Source organism: Lathyrus oleraceus, chromosome 2 (assembly GCF_024323335.1).
Source record: "Lathyrus oleraceus cultivar Zhongwan6 chromosome 2, CAAS_Psat_ZW6_1.0, whole genome shotgun sequence".
NCBI classification, from domain to species: Eukaryota; Viridiplantae; Streptophyta; class Magnoliopsida; order Fabales; family Fabaceae; genus Lathyrus; species Lathyrus oleraceus.
In genome coordinates, this window is record NC_066580.1 from 16800317 (window position 1) to 16825014 (window position 24698).

The following is a 24698-nucleotide window of genomic DNA, read 5'->3' on the forward strand; positions in this document are numbered from 1 at the left end:
GACATCGCCTTAACCCGATATAACTGACAAGAAGTACCTGCAGGTGGTAAGACTTCTTTTAGATAACCTCACGGGTATGATAAACCTAGATGGTGATATCTATGCAGGGTTATCTCAGATAACACACATTGCATATGGTGGACCAACATAGATTTTATTTGTTGTTTATTATTTATATTTGCTGATATAATTTTGGGTTTCTACTCAAACATTTGTATATTATTGATATTTATCTTAACATTCATTAGATGAAAATTAGCATTACATTATTGTTGGGAAAAAAAATTTAACATGAACATTGCTTAACATAACTTAACAAATAAATAATATGAAAAAAACATAAAACATTACTAGATGATTTAGGATATTTCAACATCTTAATAATTCCGAACCCACCTTGATTGGACCCTTTGTTTCGTATCGGTGATTTATGCTCCATATAACTTTAAATCTTCATCGATCTTCAACTCAAAGTTGTTGAACTTCATCTTTCATTCGTTATCAATAGATGGTGCAAGAGATTATCTAGTTTCTCTTTCAGAACATCAAAAAGTGTGTTCTATGTGAGCCTAAATTCTAAAAGATGTTTCACATTATTGAAGTACACAAACGTGAGATAACAAAATTGAGACATAATGGGATATTTTTGTTAACAACATAGGACATATTTATACAAGTTTTAAATCATTACAGACCACACAAAGTTGTCGGTGCAATCATAATCCTATAAAAGAGTGGGAAAAATTTCAATCGTTTAAAAATAACACTATCAGATTTTCCAGCGGGGTCGGAAAATATTTCGTCTACCTATTTTTTTGAAAAAATCGATAACTTATAATTTACATTGGATTTTTTCAAAAATGCCGATAAAAATACATATCGTACTTTTTATATGAGCTATCGCGTTTTTTTGTGATTAAGAGAAAATTTTGAATAATATGACTGGTGAAAAAAATGAGAGAAATATTTTTGATATTATAAAATTGTTTAAGGGTGGCATGTATAATTTATGGGATGTCATGTAAAACTTCATAAGTTTTGATGCTAGATAGAACAAACTCCTGATTGTATATGAACTAGGTCTACTTTGAGATGGGTTTAAATGAATAACATTTTTGTTTTCAAAAAAAGTTTTGAGAAAAAGTGATACATTATTTGGTGTACCCGACACAATCCCTTACCATTTACATATCCCTATATGAAGATGAAATCACCTAAAATAAACAAGTGGAGAGTTGATTACACATGTGTGCCTCATAAAGCACAAAATAGGTGGATGAATATTCACCAATGACTTTCTTATTAAAAAATATTAATTTTGTAGTGAAATTTATAATAATTTTTCAAGAGATGATATATAAATTAAATCAAAGAGTCAAAGATTAAAATTTATATTAACATCTTAGCATCAACTTGAACATTCAAGGGGTCAAAAGAACCACACACATATAAACTTATTAGAACAACCAAGAAATATATTTAAATTCAAAGTGATTATTACATTTTAATGCATAAACAATTATTGACTTGATTCATGTTTTCAAGTAGAAAGATAATTTGGTCATAAAGTTCTGGTGTTGCAAACCCAAAAAAACATAACAAGACATATCATTTTCAAAACAATGATGTTTCAATAACATTATTAACTCATTTTCCACCTGGTACTAATGGAACATGATTCATCCCTATGTTCTCATACAAATGCTCCACCAACCTCCAAGTTGTTGGATCTTCCTGAAATCATTAAACATTAAAACAATCGTCAAGTTCTATACTAGAAAGCTATGAAATATGGACTCTGACACGGATACTAGGACACGACACGATATAGATACACTGACAAGGATAATGTTGAAAATATAGGATACAACATCACTACATATATTATAGTATTTGACCTTCATTGACCCATGTATTATTAAAAGATTTAAAAAGATTCTGATCAAGATTAACATCTATAATTTTTCATTGATAACTTTACTTCAATAAATAATTAACCATTTTATACGTGTGTTAGATTTTTCCGAATTAAATATATAAGATGCATTAAATCAAAGAAAAAAATAATATTGTTTGAAACAGTAGTCTGAATTATTTGACTTTTCTGCTGATTATTTGAATTGTCAGACATATGTTGTATGTGTATCATACAAGTGTTGGACATCAAGGAATGTCGTACATCGATTCAAAAATGCCTAATAAAATAAAAACCTATTTTTTAAGACATTTGTTTGAGTTTTCCGACACTTGACTGACTCTTCTTGTATATATGGTATGAGTGTAAAATAAGTGTCAGACCCATGACACTCATGCTACTAGAGGTGTTTGTGCTTGTAGCTCGCATGTATTGTTCTTATAATTTAGGTTGATCTAACTCAAAGTTTACATAACTAGTCTGTAATATATAGATTTCCCTTCATTTATAAACAATTTAAGTCACATTTCATTGAATTTCAATCTCTTAACAAACTCTTAGGTGGCCCAATAGAAGTGTCTTAACAATAGGCGATCCAATAGATATTTTAGAATTAGACTCAACTTAACTCAATCCTTACAAGACTAGTTTGTGAGGTTTGAATATCACCCTTATAACACATGTTAACTATATCTCACTCAATTTGAGAATCTTAACAACTATAGTTTTTTATAAAGAGTGACACGTGTTCCGTTACATCAACTCAACTGCTAGTTTCAGTAACATTTGAGCACAAAGCACATGATTTAACTTACGACGCTCCACTTATTTACTTTTAAAGAGTGAGATTATAATATTTAATCTAATAGGCAAAAAATAGTAGATCTCATAATATCAATTTATTACATATTATACCATATCATATCATGTGTTTCAAACAAGTTCAAAATCAAATTTGTACTTATTTAGGTAATAAGAAGTACTTACACGAAGGTAATTATTGAAAGTGTCATTTGTTAAAACATTTGGAAGACAACTTGTTAGTGCAATTCCAGCTCTGCATTAATATGAAAGAATTTTTATTAAAAAACTTAAAATAATGAAAAGGGCATACTCAATCAACATACTTAAGATGATGTTTCTTCCCAATTAACCTGTGATTATCTGATAGCCGAGAATAACATGAGATTATGAGCTTCAAAAGTCGAGGTTGTAAGAACAAAAATTGTTCTACAACAGATTCCATGATTTTGATGATAACAAAGGATGAAACCAAAAATGGCACCCTAACGAAAAGTTTCTAAGTGTGCAGGGTTCTAAAGAAAGAAGAAATAAATCTGATGATGTCATCAGATGCACAACAAGATCAGATGCAAAATCTCAAGTATCAGAAGCATCTAAAGTGGAATCTCGTTTCAAGAAGCTCTGACTCTGGACAAAACTACAAAGTATCAGAAGCATCTGAACATGAAGTAAAGTCTAGAAGCTCTGACTCTGAACAAATGCCTTCTGTAAATTCTGAAGTTATCAGCGTCATCTGAACTTTCAAGAGATAACATCAGAAGCTAGTTTCTCCAGATACACAAAGACTCTAATCAGAATTGTTAATCATGATGAAGTAACGTTTAAGCCAAGTTAAAGTTCTGCAAATGGATTTCCTCAATTAGAAAGAGACGTTAATCTCCACTTCCAAGAGAGAAGATACTACTTGTGGTAAGTAGTCACTTCTAAGAGAAAAAGTCTACTGCAGAAGCTATTAATGGAATGGCGTAACTACATCTCAATATCCAACAGATTCAACGCTACTTCAACTCTACTTCAACTCCTATAAATAGAGAAGAAATCTCATTCAGTAAACAAGAAATCACTAGCCAAAACTATACTGAAATTATATCACGCTCAAGAAAAACATCTTTGTTCTTCAAAGAATTTCACTAAGCTTTTGCTTATCAAGTGAAAAATTTGTTCTTAAGTTTGTAATATTTGCTTTCTTAGAAGCACTCTAGATTACACATCTTGTATCTAATTTTTATTTGATTTCCTCAAGTGACTCCTTGTAGTCTGTAGACTTGAGAGGACTAAGAGATTTTCTTCTCTCTTAGGGGTTGTTTGTAATCTTTCAAGATTAGTGGATTAAGTCCTTGTTGAAGGCGAAATCACCTTGGCCGGGTGGACTGGAGTAGCTTTGTGTTATAAGCGAACCAGTATAAAATCATTGTGTGATTTCATTTTGCAAAAGCGCTTATTTTTCAAACAATTCAAACCCCCCTTTCTTGTTTTTCTCACCTTCAATTGGTATCAGAGCTCCGGCTCTGTTATTGATTTTCAAATCAAACACTTAACCGTGTAGAGAGATCCAGTGCGAGAAAAACAAATGGCCCACTCAAATGAGAAAGATTCTTACAATGCCAAGCCTCCTGTTTTTGATGGAGAAAAGTTTGATTACTGGAAAGATAGAATCGAAAGTTTCTTTCTGGGTTATGATGCTGACCTCTGGGACATTGTCACAGATGGATACAAACCTCCAACCTTAAATGGAGCTGAAGTTCCCAGAAGCAAAATGTCAGAAGATCAGAAACGTGAGTTCAAAAATCATCACAAGGCCAGAACAATACTTCTAAATGCTATATCATACAACGAATACGAAAAGATCACCAACAGAGAGACGGCTAAAGATATACTTGACTCTCTGAAGATGACCCATGAAGGAAACTCCCAAGTCAAGGAGACGAAGGCTCTGGCGTTGATCCAGAAATATGAAGCCTTCAAGATGGAAGATGACGAAGCTATAGAAGCTATGTTTTCCAGATTCCAAACTCTTATTGCAGGTCTTAAAGTGCTAGACAAAGGATACACGACTGCAGATCATGTTAAGAAGATAGTCAGAAGTCTGCCAAAGAAATGGAGACCAATGGTTACTGCTCTGAAGTTATCAAAGGATCTGAACAATATCAGCCTTGAAGAACTTGTTAGTTCTCTCAGAAGCCATGAGATAGAACTAGAGGAGGATGAGCCTCAGAAAAGGAACAAGTCAGTGGCGCTGAAGTCCAGACCTGAAAGACGGAAGTCAGACAGAACCAAAGCTCTCCAGGCAGAAACTGCAGATACTGACGACTCTGAACCTGAAGACTCTGATGATGAAGAAGAACTGTCCTTACTAACCAGAAGAGTTAAGCAACTCTGGAAAAGAAGGAACAACAACAACTTCAGAAGATCAAGACCCAGAGGGGATAGATCAGAGTCAACTTCAAAAGGTAAACCTAATAAAGATATTACCTGTTTTGAATGTAAAGAAACAGGTCATTATAGAAATGAATGCCCCAAGCTGAAGAAAGATAACTCTAAGAAAGAAAGCTTCAAGAAAAATGCCTTCAGAACAAAGAAGGGATTAATGGCCACCTGGGACGATAGTGAATCCGAATCATCAGAATCTGACTCTGATGAACAGGCCAACGTAGCTTTTATGGCTACCACATCCAGCAGCTCAGATGAAGAATCTGAAGAGGTATTTTCTGAACTTTCTAGATCTGACTTAGAATCATGTTTATCAGAAACTCTTACCTCTCTTCAGAAATTAAAACAAAAAGTTAAAAACATTAAAGGCCTTCTTAAAGCAAAATCTGAAGAGTGTAGTAAACTTGAGACAACAATTCTAGCAAGAGATGACACAATCATATCTTTAACGTTAGAAAGAGATGAAGCTAAAACGAAAAGCTTAGAATTAGAAGAAGTGTTGTCTCAAGCACCACAAACTTCAAATGAAATTATTTATAAATATGAAGAAGCCTTTCAGAAGTTTCTGAAGAGTGGAATAGATAGGAGTATTATGGCATCCATGATTTATGGAGTAAGTCAGAATAATAAAAGGGGAATTGGGTATGATTCTGATTCTGATAAAACTTCTACCAGTAACTAGCTTAAATCTCCTTTTTCATATCATTACACACACACACAAGAACACAAATTTAAAAATGCTAGAAGACCCAAAGTTGTAAGAAACTCTGGGAAAACTAATCTAAAAGGACCCAAGAGATTCTGGGTACCGAAAGATAAGATTATCTATGTTGCAGATATCCTATGCAGCAAAGTTCAGACACCAGTCATGGTACCTGGACTCTGGATGCTCGCGACATATGACGGGAAGAAAGTCTATGTTCCAAAGCCTGGAACTTAAAGACGCTGGATTTGTAGGCTTCGGAGGAGATCAGAAAGGAAGGATCAGAGGCTCCGGAACTATTGGTAATGGTACTCTTCCCTCTATATCTGATGTTCTTTATGTAGAAGGATTAATGCATAACTTGTTATCCATAAGTCAATTAAGTGATAACGGTTATGATGTAATCTTTAATCAAAAAACGTGTAAAGCCATTAGTCAGAACGATGGCTCTGTCCTTTTCACAGGCAAGAGGAAAAACAACATTTATAAAATAAATCTTTCTGATTTAAAAGATCAAAATGTTAAATGTTTAATGTCAGTTCACGAAGAGCAATGGGTATGGCATAGACGCTTAGGCCACATTAGCATGAGAAAACTTTCTCAGCTAACTAAACTTGAGTTAGTCAGAGGCTTACCTAAACTGAAGTTTTCTTCAGATGCTCTGTGTGAAGCTTGTCAGAAAGGAAAGTTTTCAAAAACATCTTTTAAAAAGAAAAATGTTGTTTCTACCTCCAAGCCTCTGGAGCTTCTTCACATTGACTTATTTGGTCCTGTGAAAACAGCATCAGTCAATGGAAAGAAGTATGGACTAGTAATCGTTGATGATTACAGCCGTTGGACATGGGTAAAATTCCTAAGGCACAAGAGTGAGTCTCACTCTGTATTCACCAGTTTCTGTTCTAAAGTGCAAAAAGAATTTGACTCTAAAATTATTAGAGTCAGAAGTGATCATGGTGGAGAATTTGAAAATAAAGATTTTGAAGAATTATTTGATTCTAATGGAATATCCCATGATTTCTCCTGCCCTAGAACTCCACAACAAAATGGAGTTGTAGAGAGGAAGAATAGGACACTCCAAGAAATGGCCAGAACCATGATCAATGAAACAAATGTAGCAAAGCACTTTTGGGCAGAAGCTGTAAATACAGCGTGTTACATTCAGAATAGAATCTCTATTAGACCTATTCTGGATAAGACTCCCTATGAACTGTGTAAGGGAAGAAAACCCAACATTTCATATTTTCATCCTTTTGGATGCATTTGCTTTATATTAAATACTAAAGAACATCTGAACAAGTTTGATTCCAAAGCACAAAAAGGTATTATGTTAGGATACTCAGAACGCTCTAAAGGCTACAGAGTATACAACACAGAAACCAAAATTGTGGAGGAATCAATTCATGTTAGATTTGATGATAAGCTTGACCCTGAAAAGTCAAAGCTAGTTGAAAAGTTTGCAGATTTGGAAATCACTCTCGTAGAATCTGAGAAAACTCCAGAAGCAACTGTCACTCCAGACTCTGAAGAAATTAAATCTCCAGAAATTCCAAGGAAAGTCAAGAGTCGTAGCAACGTATCTGAAGATTTGATTTTGGGAAACAAAGATGAACCTGTTAGAACCAGATCTACCTTCAGAACTTCTGAAGATATTCCTCTGGGACTAGTGTCTCTGATTGAGCCTACGTCCTGTGATGAAGCTCTTCAAGATAATGATTGGGTGGCAGCTATGCAAGAAGAGTTAGATCAATTCTCCAAGAATGATGTCTGGGATCTCGTTCCTAAACCCAGAGGCACTCATGTCATTGGAACCAGATGGGTTTTCAGAAACAAGCTGAACGAGAAAGGAGAAGTTGTCAGAAACAAAGCACGACTGGTAGCTCAAGGTTATAGTCAACAAGAAGGTATTGATTATAATGAAACTTTTGCTCCAGTCGCAAGGTTAGAGTCTATTCGTCTCCTTGTATCTTTTGCTATTAATCATTCTATCAAATTATACCAAATGGATGTCAAGAGTGCATTTCTTAATGGTTATATTTCAGAAGAAGTGTATGTTAATCAACCTCCAGGCTTTGAAAATTCAAACTTTCCAGAACATGTTTTCAAACTTAAAAAATCTTTATATGGACTAAAACAAGCCCCCAGAGCTTGGTATGAACGTCTGAGCAATTTTCTTCTGGAACAAAATTTTATCAGAGGGAAAGTTGATTCTACACTCTTCTGTAAAAATCATAAAAATGATCTCATGATATGCCAAATTTATGTTGATGACATTATTTTTGGTTCTGCTAATATCTCTGTTTGCCAAGAATTTTCCAAGTTAATGCAGGCAGAATTTGAAATGAGTCTAATGCAAGAACTAAAGTTCTTTCTGGGAATTCAAATCAATCAAACTCCAGAAGTCACGTACATTCATCAAAGCAAGTACATTAAAGATGTTCTGAAGAAGTTTGATATGTCTGAATGCAACTCTGCAAAGACTCCTATGCATCCAACTTGCATTCTGGAAAAGGAAGAGGTAAGCAACAAGGTTTGTCAGAAGCTCTATCGAGGTATGATAGGCTCTCTTCTTTATCTGACTGCTACTCGTCCTGATATTCTCTTTAGCGTCTGTCTTTGTGCCAGATTCCAATCAGATCCTAGAGAATCTCATTTAACAGCTGTTAAGAGAATTCTTAAGTATCTAAAAGGAACTCCTAACCTGGGCCTGATGTATGAGAAAACATCAGAGTATAAGCTTTCTGGTTATTGTGATGCAGATTACGCAGGAGATAGAATAGAACGAAAAAGCACATCTGGAAATTGCCAGCTTCTGGGAAACAATCTAATCTCCTGGGCTAGCAAAAGACAGTCAACTATCGCTCTATCAACTGCAGAAGCAGAATATATCTCAGCGTCACTGTGCACAACTCAGATGCTCTGGATGAAACATCAGCTAGAAGATCTTCAGATATTTGAGAGTAACATTCCTATCTTTTGTGATAATACTGCTGCTATTTGTTTAAGTAAGAATCCCATTCTACATTCCAGAGCCAAACACATAGAAATAAAACATCATTTTATTAGAGACTATGTTCAGAAAGGAATTGTAACGCTGAAGTTCATTGATACAGAACATCAATGGGCAGATATCTTTACTAAGCCTCTGGCTGAAGATAGATTTCGTTTTATATTAGAAAATCTGAACATTAAAAACTGCCCTGAGTAAAATTTGGCTCTGAACATGTAAAATGAGAATCTGATAAAAACAAATACACTTCTGCCTCTGACTCTGATACTTCTACCAAGTTAAGAAGATATCTGAGTTAGAAATCTTCAGAAATCCTTTGGTATTCCTGAAGATCAGATACATCAACACGTGGGGAACATGCGTCTAACCCTAGAACTTCTAGACAGCTGTCAAGAAATTCAAAAGGCAGACGTTTGAGTTTTCCTCGAGCAGTGTGCAAACTGTGGGATTAGACATTCATTTATGAGCTGTAATCATTTTTCCCCCCAAGCGTGCCATTTTGAGTTTTGTGTCTAACGCTGGTATGTGTGTCGTTTTGCATGCGTTTTTACTTAGGTATATAAACACTTTTCTCACATTTCACACACTTATCACTTTCACTCACTCTTAAACCCTAAACCCTCTCTCGAAGTTTTCTCTGCAACTCCTTCAGTTCTTCATCTTCTTCATCATTTTTCTTCATGAATCCTCAAGAGCAAGAAGTTTTTAACTTCTCCCAACAAATGGAAGCCGCTTCTAATCCCCAAACCTCAAACACTCAAACACCCATGGTTATAGGCGTCACCACGACCCCAGTCTACAAAGAACCTCACATTCTTGAACGTGAACAACACATAAACCTCTCAACTCCCTTTGAAGATTTAGATGTACTGTGTGAATCGCTGGTAGATTTTGAGAATTTAAGAAGAAATGGCGTTGATCTCACTGAAGATCTTCGCAAGCAAGGTTGGGAAAACTACTTCAACAGATTGTATGGTCCAATCTATCCTCTTCTGGTGAAGGAGTTCTGGAGATGTGCAGATGCTGATGACCAGTTCATTGTCTCGTTTGTTCTGGGTGTGAAGATTGTCATCACTGAAGCATCAATTGCTTCCTTGCTAAACATGGAGAAAGCTGGAGGTAAAAGGATTTACAACATTCCTCCAAGGTCCAAGCGCATCACAGAAGTCATTAACCCTACAATCTTCAAAGCAAATGTTGAAGGAAACCCCTCTAAGAACAAGGAGCTTCATCAGAACCTCCGAGTTTGGATGAAGATTATTCTGGGAACAATCCATCATCGTCCAGCCTCCAACTCTTCAGATTATATCAATGCTGATCAGAAATGCATCTTATATTGCATTCAGAAGGGTATTCCGATCAACCTCCCTGTTCTCCTCTTCAGATATCTGAGGGATTCAGTCAGAGAAACCAGGAATAATATGAAGCCCAGATCCTACATTCCTCTGGGAAGATTGCTCTCTGATGTCTTCATTGAGCATGGCTTGGTAGATGCTCTGGAGAAGACCAGATGTATGGATGATCTGGCAATTGATGTGGGAAAGCCTCTGAATGCCAAAAATCTGAGGAGTATGGGAATCATCAAAGACATCAGAGTCAAGCCCACTATGGATGTGACCTGGGAAGCTCTGAAGGATCAGAGGAAGATGCCTCATGGCCTTGAAAGGTTCTTCAAGAATGAACCCAGAGATGCCATTGCTATCTACCTTCAGGATCGTCTGGATGAAGGCATTGATATTTCTGATTTCCGCCTTGAAGACTGTCTGGACTCTGTAGAAGATTTGGTCAGATACAAAAGAGGTCTTTCTGAGAAGAAGATAGCTGAGGAAGCAAGGAAGGCAAAGAAAGCCAGACTTGGAGAAACCTCTGGCACCAAAGCTTCAGCACCTCTAAATGTCTCTTCTGGTAAGTCTATTCCTCCTGTCTCTTCTGAATCTATAATGGCTTCCTCTAACCCTCTCTCCTCTCAACCAATATTTACAACCTCTGAAATCCCTCCTTCAACCATCAGAACCTCTCAACCTCCACCTGTTCTAAAAATTGCTCGTACTTTCACAACAACCTCTGACCCTAATCAACTATATCACCACAGCTCTTCCTCATCCTCTGAATATGAATCACCCCCTTACCTTTCCCCTTCTTCTGACCAAGAGTTATCTGATCATGAGTCCTCTGATCAAGAACACTCTGACCCTAACTCCCCAACAATAGCTGAAATTTATGCTAAAAATTTCGCTCCACAACCCTCAAGACAATCTGAAGTAACCTCTCCCCTCCAAACTTCACTTCCACCACAACAAACAACAACCTTACCCTCTGAAACTCAACCATCTGATCCCTTCACCTCTAATATCACTCCACCATTTATCCCCGCTGTACCTGGACCAGACTCTGACCCTTTAGACCTAAATCCACTATATGCTTCATCCCCTAGTCTTCAACCAGACGCAGATTCTGAACTTCAAGCAGAATCTGAACCTCAACAATCTGAACCTCAACAAACTGAACCTCAACCTCTAAATCTCAGCCCTCAAAACTCTCCACCTCATTCACCTGAACCTGAACCTGAACTTACCATACCTACCCTTGAGGAGGCCATTATACAGGTTGCAGAAGCCTCAGTCTAGAAGATCAAGTCTCTGGCTAAAAACTCTGAAGTTAGTGATGATCCTAAATCTGTTAGGACACACTGGAACAGAGTCATTAGTTGGATGACCTCTGAGTCTTATAGGCTGAAGAGTATCTCTGAACAAGTCAGAAATGGCTACATCAGAGACTCTGAGGAAAGACTCCAAGAGAGACTGGCTAGAGAAGCTGAGGCCAAGAGATTAGAGGAAGAAAGGTTGGCTAGGGAAGCTGAAGAAGAAGCTAAGAGGTTAGAAGAAGAACGCCTGGCAAAGGAAGCAGAACTTCTAAGGATTCAGGAAGCTGAAGCCAAGGCTCAGGCAGATGCAGAAGCCCAAGCTGCTGCTGAAGCTGAAGCTCAGCAGGCTCTGATTCAGGGGGAGTCTTCCTCTGCGATCCCTCTGATTCTTAACACTCTGAAGGAGATCAAGCAAGATCAGCAAGAGATCAAGAAAGATCAGAATGAGCTTCGTGCCAGGATGGACAAGCAAGATGCTCTGAATGAAAACATCCAGAACATGTTTGCCATGTTGCTTCAGAGACTTCCTCAACCTCCAAACCCTTAGGCACTTAGGATTTATTTTGTTTGCTTGCCTAATGTTTTTGCTTCTGTCTTCTTTTTAGCTCTAATATTTGTCCTTGAATCTGATGTTTTTGACTGATGTTTGCCTGTGTGCTTTTTAATGAATTGTTTTTCTCTTTATTACTCTTTTTATTTTTATGCCTTTTTGATTATGCCAAAAAGGGGGAGAAATTATTAAATAGCTCTGATGAAAATTATGTCTAAAACCTTAAGCATTCTGCAACAATTATAGAAATAGTTCTGATATAAATAGCTCTGATTAAATAATAGCTCTGATTAAATAATAGCTCTGATTAAATAACTCTAACATTAAAATTAAGAAATTGCAGAAAGTTTTCAGAAATCTCATTGCTTGGAAAGCTCTGGTAAGAACTTCTGAACTCCCTAGTGCTAACTCAGGGGGAGCTTTTGTCTATCTGATCTAATATTTTTCAAGTTTCATCTGATAATTTTATTTGTTTTGTCATCATCAAAAAGGGGGAGATTGTAAGAACAAAAATTGTTCTACAACAGATTCCATGATTTTGATGATAACAAAGGATGAAACCAAAAATGGCACCCTAACGAAAAGTTTCTAAGTGTGCAGGGTTCTAAAGAAAGAAGAAATAAATCTGATGATGTCATCAGATGCACAACAAGATCAGATGCAAAATCTCAAGTATCAGAAGCATCTAAAGTGGAATCTCGTTTCAAGAAGCTCTGACTCTGGACAAAACTACAAAGTATCAGAAGCATCTGAACATGAAGTAAAGTCTAGAAGCTCTGACTCTGAACAAATGCCTTCTGTAAATTCTGAAGTTATCAGCGTCATCTGAACTTTCAAGAGATAACATCAGAAGCTAGTTTCTCCAGATACACAAAGACTCTAATCAGAATTGTTAATCATGATGAAGTAACGTTTAAGCCAAGTTAAAGTTCTGCAAATGGATTTCCTCAATTAGAAAGAGACGTTAATCTCCACTTCCAAGAGAGAAGATACTACTTGTGGTAAGTAGTCACTTCTAAGAGAAAAAGTCTACTGCAGAAGCTATTAATGGAATGGCGTAACTACATCTCAATATCCAACAGATTCAACGCTACTTCAACTCTACTTCAACTCCTATAAATAGAGAAGAAATCTCATTCAGTAAACAAGAAATCACTAGCCAAAACTATACTGAAATTATATCACGCTCAAGAAAAACATCTTTGTTCTTCAAAGAATTTCACTAAGCTTTTGCTTATCAAGTGAAAAATTTGTTCTTAAGTTTGTAATATTTGCTTTCTTAGAAGCACTCTAGATTACACATCTTGTATCTAATTTTTATTTGATTTCCTCAAGTGACTCCTTGTAGTCTGTAGACTTGAGAGGACTAAGAGATTTTCTTCTCTCTTAGGGGTTGTTTGTAATCTTTCAAGATTAGTGGATTAAGTCCTTGTTGAAGGCGAAATCACCTTGGCCGGGTGGACTGGAGTAGCTTTGTGTTATAAGCGAACCAGTATAAAATCATTGTGTGATTTCATTTTGCAAAAGCGCTTATTTTTCAAACAATTCAAACCCCCCTTTCTTGTTTTTCTCACCTTCAGAGGTGCATGTTGTTTCTCAATACTTTTCAACACCATGTCCAAAACACGTGCTACTGCAAAAAATCGTTCTACTGTAGCGCAGATATAAGCCAAGCCATCATCATCTTCCAAAACTTTTTGAATTATGAATGTTGCTACCTGCAAAAATATCCAAATTTGATATATTGGTAACACAAGTGCACGAAAGAAAAACATGTGAAACAAATTGGCTAAAAGTATAGATTCTAACCATTTTTGATACTTCTTTTCCAATTTTCATATTGCACAAACACAAAGGAATTATCTCGCTTGAAAGAAGGAAAGTTATCACTTCTTTAGTGCTAACCTAAAAATAACAAGTATACCAAAAGAAAAGTAATACAATCGACACTTCACAAATAAAAATAATGGTATACATGTGATTAAAGAATCAAGTTATATAATCATTAAAATTCATAACTTAGTTATGTTTGTGTTTGTGTTTAAGTTTTTTTCAAAAATATTTTATTAAAAAATAATTTTTATTGAGAAAGTAAATATGTTTATTAGATTTTAAAGAAAAGTATTTTTAATATAAGAGATATAGAAGTATAATTTATATTGTGTAAGTTTTTTCAAATATATTATATATAGTTTTTAAGTTGTATGTTTTTTCAATCATAATTTATACTTTTATTAAAAGTCTTTAAAGGTTAATGCCCAAATTATTTATATTAAAGTAAATTTAAATAATTCAAATATAATATAACTTTACAAAAATAGAACTAATTCAAATATAATACCTTTACAAGTGCACCAATGACTCCAAGACTAGCAAGCCTCAAATGTTCAAATTGTGGCAACTTGTTTGTTGTTTGAAGAAAGGGATACAAATACAAAGGTATCTTAGCTGCATATCAATAAGAAATAGTAAGTATGAGTAATTAAAAGACTAATTCTATTTTTTAGTTAACATGTCCTTTATGAAATTCAGAATAGTTAAATGAATAAGAAAGTTGACATTACCCTCGATAAATAACATCTTTGTATCAGAGTGAGATGCCACACACTATAACAAAAATATTAGAGAAAAGTATTAGAGAAATTTATTTCATATATTTTGTGTGAGAAAATGGAATTTAAAATATAATATTTCTACATGCTAAACACAATATTCAAAAGTTGTCATGACAAACTTAGCTCACCTGAAATAGTGCAAGAACATTGCACACTCGAGTTGATTGTGCAGCAGTAAGATTTTCCATTGAAATATTAGGAAATATTGAAAGTATTTCCTGTAAAATAAGATATCACTATCAGTAAATACAAGACATCCAATAAACTTGTCATATCATCACGATTTAATTCTAATTCTTTTTTATAATCATATATATTTCGAGTGAATTGTAAAAATAAGAATATTATCTTTACATTAAAATGTAGAATTGAAAATATATAAACACAAATTGGTGAAATATTTATGTAATAGAAAGAAACAAATAGGGAGACACATAAATTTAAAATTATAAAAAATTAGAATATGATAATTGTTATAAAGGAGAGTAACATGGGAAAAGACAATAGTTAATAGTTTCATCCACTACCACTTTGTGTTATGCCAAATCTAAAATAACTATTGTTCCATCCACCGAGAAATGTAGCATGATAAAGTACAATGGTTGATATTTTCATCAACTACTACTTTGTGTTCCTCGAAACATAGAATAACTATTGTCAATCCACAAAAGTAAAACTCATATATAATTTTCTTTTGCCAAATCTTTTTTCGTAAAAAAATAGCAAGGTTCTAAAAAAATTTATAAACAAAGAAAAAAGGTTTCTAAAAGTAATAACACAAAGAAATCCAAAAAGAAAATAATATAGCAAGTTAGTTACATATAACACACCTGTAAAAGTATCACAATAGTGCCAAAGGAATTCCATAATAGGGGTGCAAGTTCTTTGAACAACCCAGTCCACTGAAATATTTGAAATTGAAAATATAAAACATGTGTCTTAATTGGACGAGTTCAAGAAACATTACATACAAACTAAATTGTAAAATAACAAATATCAAAATATAATAACACATGCTAATTTTCTCTTAAATAAATTTGATGCCCCCATCATTTTGTAAATGATTTAATTTATTACATAAGATCAATTAATATATTGAGTTTTTTATTGGTCGAAGTCACAACATGAGTCACTTGATTTCTATCTAACTACTGATATTGGTTGATTATATTGAAATGAGTTATTTTTTTCTTCATAGACTTTTTTTATCTCTCATATCACATAGTATCACTTTTAATGACAATATGTATATCTCTATTTTATTTCAATCATACTAAGCATTACACATTTATTTTCATTTTTTTATTTTTTTTCTTTCTTCAAATGTCTCTCTTAATTGCAAGGTTTTTCTTCCTATTGAAGTCATGCGATATGAAATAAACATTAATCAACTCATGACATAGAGAATGATACAATAGTTATCGAATAATCTACATTTAATATGCCAATTACTAGTGTAAATCTATAACATGCAAAAAGATCTCATTTCCATCTAAATAACAACAATTAAAATAAAAAATATAATGTATGTTTGTATGCATCTCAAAATACACTAAATAATGGATATTTTGGCTCAACTATAACTATAATCACACCTCAATTGTGCAAAAGCACCAGATAAATATATTAGAATTACAATTTACATTAAAACTTTAACAACAACTTCAAATTATATTTTAAACATATTTATTTATTTTGAAATTAAAGAAAATCGTAAGTCATAATACACTGAATAATGAGGCTTTTTAATTCAACTATGACTAGAATGACCTAAATGATAAAGCTTCTTGAATTACCCAAATACCCAAAAATTACCTTAAAATTACCTAAATATGTGTCTAGATCTACAAAACGGGCCACATAACAATCTAAATCTATCTTGATAGAGAAAATACATTCAGTTTCATACTAAACAACTCCTTTAATAATTGGATTACTCGTGATTTTATTAAAATATTATAAAAAGAAAAGAAAAAGAAAAAGAGAAAGATAGAATAGTATGAACCTTAGAGAGTACATGAAGAGCGTTTTCTCGGAGATCAGACATTTGAAGTTCAACAATAAGACGTTCCACATGCGCCATCCTTTGGACATTTTCACTAGTTTGAGTAGAAGCATTGAGAGGAGCTACGAAAGACTCATCGTTGTTGATTGAGAGCAAGCGAGAAGGAAAATTCGCCATCGATTAGATCTGAAAAAAATGGTGCAATAAGATATCAATTTTATCACTTTAGTTTGAATTTATGTATCAGTACATTGATAAAAATGAATGTTATATATATATATATATATATATATATATATATATATATATATATATATATATATATATATATATATATAATAAGATAAAAAGTTATTTTTTATAAATTTCTTTTTATTAACTATTCATTATTTCTAGTGATTTTATTACTTTACTGAAATATTATTATTTATAATATTTATATTAAATTTAATTATATAAACTAGATACTCTATTTAGAAAAAATATTGATAAAAAAGACTTAAAGTTATATATTATTTAGAATTTTATCTTTATTGATAATTTGTGAATTTTCATTAGTTTTAATCTCTATTAGTTCAAAATAAAATACTTTGAATCTGTCGTAAAATATATATTGTTAAATTAATATTTTGAATCTGTAGTAAAATATATATTACTTCAAAATAAATAATTTGTGAATTTTCATTATTTACAAATTTAATTTAATATTTTGAATCTGTAGTAAAATATATATTACTTCAAAATAAAATACTTAAGAAATTGTTAAATTATACTTTCAAATGAATTAACGTAATTTTCTTACTAAAACAATTATGTTAAATTTTCTCTTTATAAGTAGATGAGGTAGGTCTAGTCATAGATATAAATTGATATTTAGGTTTCAATGTTTTTCAATAACATTTATTTTTATTTATATATTAGTATCAATAAATTGTTGATATTTATAAATTTATAAATTATAATATATATATATATATATATATATATATATATATATATATATATATAGAGAGAGAGAGAGAGAGAGAGAGAGTTATATATTTATATATATATATATATATATATATATAGAGAGAGAGAGAGAGAGAGAGATTGAGAGAGAGAGAGAGAGAGAATCCATTGATACATATGTTTGTTCATTAGTTTTTTTTTAAATTGAAAGTTCCATATTTATGCATTCAACTTTGATTTTTTTTTTATGCTTCTGAATTTTTTCATTTCATAAATATAAGTTATTTACTTTTTTAATATTGAATACAATTTGTTTGAATTTTTATTTTTTAAGATTTGTCTAGATCTCTCCCCCTCTCCGTCTATGTTTTTTCTTTTGATTTTCGTTATCAAAATATTCAATTTATAATATAATCTTAACATGGTTATATTTATAAGTTTATGTTTTTAAACAAAATCATAATTTTAAAAATATTTTTGATTTATAAATTTAAAGAGCTTATTTATAGTAAGAAATAAATATAAATAAAAATATAAAAACTAAGAATTCTGCAACATAATATTAAAACCTATACAATCATTTTACACCCAGTTTACTCAAATAACACCTGTCAATGGAGCTTCCAATGTGATATGTATAATAATTAAAAAAATACTATTGTTTTCAAAACTTATAATATTAAAATGTTGTACTTTTATGAAGGATTTATTCGAAAATTCTATGGAAATAGCCATTAGGGAATTTATAATAAAAATAATAATAATAATAAACAATTTTGACAATAGTGAATATTCAAAATTAAATCTAAATAAAATGAAATATTTAGGGCATAGAATCAAAGTAGTAGTAAATATTAGTTTTATACATTACTATATGCTTCATTGAGATAATTATAATATACGAAAAAATGATTTTTAATTAACTTTTTTTGAAAGTTCTTAGTTTAAAATACTATTCTTTTTATTAATTATTAATTTATTTTAAATGTAGGCATAATTAGTCCTTAAGTCCCTTAACTTTAAGCGAAGTTTCATGTTGGTCCCCTAACATTATCAATAGTGTTATCGTTATTAGAAAAAATGCAATGGGGATGTCTTTTCATGGGAGATTTATGGACGGTTATTTAGAATGGTACTTTAGAGTATCTCCCACTCATATCATCCTCCGAGGTTGAGACTGAAAGGACCGTTTAAGTCATGGAAGCTAAGTCCGAGATACATAGGGCCATACCAGATTATGGAGAGGATTGGAGAAGTATCCTACAGATTAGTTTTACCACCTTCACAATTAGAAATGCATGATGTTTTTCATGTATCCCAACTCCGAAAGTTCATTCCAGATTCTCTTCAGCCTGTTCTTCCAGATTTGATAGAAGTGGAAGCAAATCTAACTTTCGAACCTCTAAAAAGTCGCATTACAGGGGGAGAAGTTAAGGTATTAAGGAATAAGGAGATTCCTCTTGTTAAGGTTCAGTGGGATGAATAACATCCGGGCGATGCTACCTAGGAACTGGAGTCAGAAATGCGAGAAGCTTACCCTCATCTGTTCTAGATAATATTTAAATTCGAGGACGAATTTTTATTTAAGGGTGGGGGGGGGGGAGGATGTAATACCCCGTATTTCCTTAAATACCTATATTCCTATTAATTGAGGTCAATTGAGTTCCTATGTGCTCTAAAAGTTATCAATTGGGATAAATAGAGTAAATAATGAGATCAGGTTGACTTAATTAATATTAATTGGGACATTTTGATAACACTAATAATGGGTCAATAGCTCTGGTAGAACAAATATTACAAGTGTAGTGCCACTTGAGATATTTGTTACTACCTGTAACCTTTTCTAACCACATGTTATTTGTGGTAAATGGTGGCCACATGTTATTATCTCTTACCAACTACCCACATGTGCCATTTTCATTTTTTTCCTCTATGTATCAGTAAGAATAGAGAGAAAGAGAAAAGCTCAAGTGAAGAATGGAAAACAAGGCTAGTGGAAAAGAAGAAAAAGAAGAAGAAGAAGAAGAAAAGATTGGAACTAACACCGTCATCTTCATCCTCATCTCATCTTCAACAACTTCTCCTCTTCAATTTCTTGAGGTAGGTTCTAGTTAGAAACCCTAGATTTCTAAAAGATTAGGGTTGTAGAATCATAGATAAATCATGAAAATCAATGCTACATGATGAGCATTTCTCTTGCTCTTGTTGATTTCCATGAACATGTGCTTTGATGTGTTCCTATGATTGTTGTGATTACATGATTTATTGTGGTTGTGGTTAAATGATTGGATGTGTTTATGACCTTGAAATCCTTGTGGTTATGAACTTGGAATTATTTTTGTACATGTGTATATGAGCATGTAGTGAGATGGGTGTGTTGGAAGAAGGAGTGGTTCTTTGTTGGTAATGGATTGACAAAGGAAAAATGGTGTTCTATGAAGTGAAAATGTGGGTGGACCAATCGATTGATCCCTGCAACCAATCAATTGCACAACCCTTTTGTTTTGCAGAAGATGTGATTTTTACAGGACCAATCGATTGATAGTGTATTACAATTAATTGCACAAACTTTCTATTTATGAACAATGGAAAATTTTAGTGAGCCAATCGATTGATCCTCAACAAACTTTGAAAAACAGAAATGTGAGAGGAACCAATCGTTTGGGCCTCCTTAACCAATCGATTGACTTATGCTAAAAACTTCAAAATCTATTTCTTAAGTGTTTCTAAATGCATTCCTCCAACCATTAATCATTTCTGATGCTATGCTTATGTTGAATACATGCTAATGGTGAAAATTACATGATGAATCTAGTAAGTTAACCTAGGATTGGTATTAAGTCATGAGTGAGGTTTGTAACTTAGATAACATGAGAACACGGTATTCATTCGTATGACGCTTATGTGGAGGTCGTGAACGAATTGTTGTCATGATTGAGAATGAGACGCATTGTATGGAACATGCCATGTTATTATTTTTGTATTGTGGTAAATGAAGTCACCTGTTATTAAATACATTAAAAAATATTGATTATCACTTCAAGATAAATTAATTAAAAAATTATTCAAATATACTATCAAATAAATTAAAGAAATTTTCAAACTAAAACAATTATGTTAAATTTCCTTATTATAATGTATATATATATATATATATATATATATATATATATATATATATATATATATATATATATATATATATATATATATATATATATATATATATATATATATATATATATATATATATATATATATATAGAGAGAGAGAGAGAGAGAGAGAGTTAGATTCCATTGATACAAAGTTTGTTCATTAGTTCTTTTTTTTTAAATCGAAAGGTCTATATTTATGCATTCAACTTTGATATTTTTTATGCTTCTGAATTTTTTTATTTCATAAATATAAGTTATTTCCTTTTTTAATATTGAATATAATTTGTTTGAATTTTTTTTTAAATTTATCTGTATCTCCCCCCCTCTCCCTCTCTCTCTTTTTTCTTTTCATTTTCGGTATCTAAATATTCAATTAATATTATAATTTATTAAGTTTATGTTTTTAAACAAAATCATAAATTAAAAAATATTATTGATATATAAATTTAAAAATCTTATTTATATAAAGACACAAATATAAATAAAAATATAAAAAGAGGGAATTCTGCAACATAATATTAAAACCTAGTTTACTGAAATAACACCTCCTAATGGAGCTACCATTGTGATATGTATAATAATAAAAAAAAACTATTGCTTTAACAAATTATAATATTGTACCACTGTTTTTAAAACATTTCAAAAATATATCATCTATAAATTATTGACTATTATAATAATAATAGTAATAATAATAATATTAATATTAATATTAAGAATATATATATATATATAATTAAAATGTTGTACTTTTACGAATGATTTAGTCAAAATCTCTATGGTAATAGCCATTAGGGAATTTATCATAATAATAATAATAATACAAATAATAATAATAATAATAATAATAAAAATAATAATAATAATAATAAACAATTTTGATAATAGTGAATATCCAAAACTAAATCAAAATAGAATGAAATATTTAGGGGATAGAATCAAAGTAGTAGTAAATATTTTTTTATGCATTATCATATGCTTTATTGAGATAATTATAATATACCAAAAGAATGATTTTTAATTAACTTTTTTTTGAAAGTTGTTAGTTTAAAATACTATTCTTTGTATAAATTACTAATTCATTTTAAATGTTGGCATACTTAGTCCTTAGGTCCCTTAACTTTAAGCGAAGTTTCATGTTGGTCACCTAACTAAAAAATGTTACTTATTGGTACCTTAACCTCTCTTCCGTTAAAGTATTTTATTTGTTTCGTTAGTTAGGGTGAGGAAACATTAAGTATGGCTGAGGTGGCATGCCGGGTATGCAACCATTCAAGTTAAGACTCAACTGTTGTGTTATAAACCATTTAGGGTTCGTGTTTTTCAAATCTTCATCTTCCTCCTTCATTTTTCAGTGTTCATACATCCATATTCTATCTTCCATCGTGCATTAATTTGTTCATACATCCATCTTCCATCTTCCATCTTCCATGTTCCGTCGTGCATTTGTATTCCTCCATCTTCCATCAGTGCTTCAATGTCTAAGAAGTAAGCAGTTTCTCAATCACAAGCTTTGGTACATCTAAATCCATGCTTCGTAGAAACAAGATAATTGAGTGTTCTTTCCAAGATGATAGTGTTCTTCATACTGTTACTGATGTGAGCAATGTCAACTATGAGAAAAAGTTTGGGATTGTAGAAATTACAGAAATCACATGGACAATGGGTGTAATTTCTTCAAGTGGTTAGGCGATGAATTTGTTGATGAAAGGGATTTGTAGTTTGAAATACAAAATAAGAAAATTAACAAATTGAAGAATGAGGTTATCTAGACTAAAAGATGCTTGAAAATGTCCATTATGGTTGGGATATTTAGCTTAGGGTTGAACCTTGTGTTTGTAACAAAGTATTTCAATTAGGATTAGGGTAATTTAGTGCTTTGTTTTTACAATATGATTATAATCTTCTGTTTATTTAATGAAGAATATTAATGTCTATTTTAACAAAGTGTTGTGTTTGTACATTATTCATCTGTTTTAACACTGATACGTAACTCGTATAAAAGTTGGAACAAAATATAACTTGTTATAATGCATATCTATAACATTCCAAAAAGTGATACAAAAAGGCATTATAATCCATTGTCATTAAGTCATTATAAGGAATATCAATAACATTACATAAAGGGATTACAGGCCATTGTCAATAAGCCATTATAAGGCACTAAAATAACATTACAAAAAGCCATTGTCAATAAGCCATTATAAGGCACTAAAATAACATTACAAAAAGACATTATAACGCATAACAGACATCACAATAAACATCATGGTTAACTTGAAATAGGCTTCCCACCCTTTTGAAGTTTTCTTTTTCTTTTTGGGTGGTCGCTGACATGAAATTGTTGGTTGTGGTGGTTGACTTGAAATTATTGCTTGTGGTTCTTGAGTTAAGGCTCCTTCTTCTACCTGAGTTGGAGGTACCACTGGTTGTGGCAGTTTACATTTGACTTTATTGTGACCTTCCTTGTGGAAACGACTGCAATTGATTCTATGGTTTGCCCTTTTCAAATGTGTCTCATCCCTTACCATTTCTCCAGCTTCTTTGTTCCTCTTTTTCTTGGGCCTTCCAGGTTGTCATGCTGTGAAACATGATGAGTAACATATAAATGACATTCCTCAGTCATTACTGCAATTGTTTGCATCCTCTTAGTTCCTTTGTCATCCTCTAACAACACAATATCACAAGCATTCATTTCATCGTAATACCAAAGTTTATCTCCAGTTGGATAACCTAAATCTTTTAACATACCTTAAATTTAAAAGTAACTCCAATAATCTGGATCAACATCCAAATAGTCTCTAACCCTTGATACCCAAATTTTGTAAAGTTAGCAAACTCCCTAACAAACTTACCAGAATGATGAACAACAAATTTAAACATCTTCTCCATTACCTGTTCAACCTACAAAAGATAGCATAAGTACTAAAGAAGATGGCTAAAAAAAGTTCACATTTTTAGTAGGTTACAAGTGAGAAACCTTATCTTAGTCGTAATCAGAGAAACGTTGCTACCGTCATCAATGGCGTTGGTCTGTGGAGCAGGATGATGCTATCTTCTTCAATGCAGTTTGTCCTATTCAGAGAGATGTATTCATTTTCCCTAACCTTTGAGCTTCATGCCTTTCTTATTTAACTTCAATGATTTACAGTATAACCTTTTTTAACCATTTTCTAGGAATATTAAAATTCCATGTAATATGTAAATAGTCCATCCTGGCATTTTTAAATGTTTTTTCAATGCAAACTAATGGAAATGTCCAAATACTTTAACGAAAGTGAAGTTAAATGACCATTATGTAACACTTTTTTTTAAGTGACCAAAGAGAATCATCGCATAAAGTTAAGAGACTAAATGATGCATTAAGCCTTAAACCTATAAATGTTTTAATTAACAAAATTAAAAAAAAAATGTTTATATTGAAAAATTCCTAAATGTTGTTTATTAAGATATTTATGTTACACATAAATAATAAAATTATTAAAAATTATCTTTTATTCAATCCAAAATAAAGTATTATAAAATTAATTTTATCATTATTAATATTAATTTACTACTATTATTTTAAGTTTTATTATTATTATTATTATTATTATTATTATTATAGTATTATTAGTATTATTATTAGTACTATCATTATTATTATTGTACTATTATTATTAGTAGTACTATTATTATTATTATTATTGTATTATTAGTATTATTACTATTAATATTACTATTATTATTATTATTATTATTATTATTTTTATTATTATTATTATTATTATTATTATTATTATAGTCAACAATTTGTTGATGAATATATTTTTGAAATGTGTTAAAAATAGTGGTAGAATATTATAATTTGTTAAAACAATAGTGTATTTTTTATTATTATACATATCACAATGGTAGCCCTATTTGGAGGTGTTATTT

General features: G+C 31.8%; 1 protein-coding gene and 1 long non-coding RNA gene across 2 annotated transcripts; both read right to left on the reverse strand.

The window, feature by feature from the left end:
- Positions 1 to 1658: 1658 nt before the first annotated feature.
- Positions 1659 to 3126, reverse strand: LOC127117724 (uncharacterized). The gene is made up of 3 exons (XR_007802028.1): positions 3070 to 3126; positions 2903 to 2972; positions 1659 to 1734 (listed from the first exon to the last, which is right to left on the reverse strand). It is a non-coding gene; the product is annotated as an uncharacterized LOC127117724 (long non-coding RNA).
- Positions 3127 to 9616: 6490 nt separating this feature from the next.
- On the reverse strand, positions 9617 to 16931 carry LOC127121666 (uncharacterized). The gene is made up of 8 exons (XM_051052119.1): positions 16674 to 16931; positions 15499 to 15570; positions 14797 to 14886; positions 14618 to 14660; positions 14395 to 14501; positions 13863 to 13958; positions 13628 to 13771; positions 9617 to 9655 (listed from the first exon to the last, which is right to left on the reverse strand). The coding sequence occupies exons 1-8, from the start codon at positions 16848 to 16850 to the stop codon at positions 9617 to 9619; spliced, it is 768 nt and encodes a 255-aa protein (XP_050908076.1). The 5' UTR covers positions 16851 to 16931.
- Positions 16932 to 24698: the final 7767 nt, after the last annotated feature.

What these genes read in the sequence shown, in the direction of transcription:
- LOC127121666 (XM_051052119.1), bottom strand. Translation starts at nt 16,850, where the DNA reads ATGGCGAATTTTCCTTCTCGCTTGCTCTCAATCAACAACGATGAGTCT. An exon ending in CTCTTCATGTACTCTCTAAG is followed by an intron (nt 15,571 to 16,673) that starts GTTCATACTATT and finishes CAAATATTTCAG; the next exon opens with TGGACTGGGTTGTTCAAAGA. An exon ending in GAAAAGAAGTATCAAAAATG is followed by an intron (nt 13,772 to 13,862) that starts GTTAGAATCTAT and finishes ATATTTTTGCAG; the next exon opens with GTAGCAACATTCATAATTCA.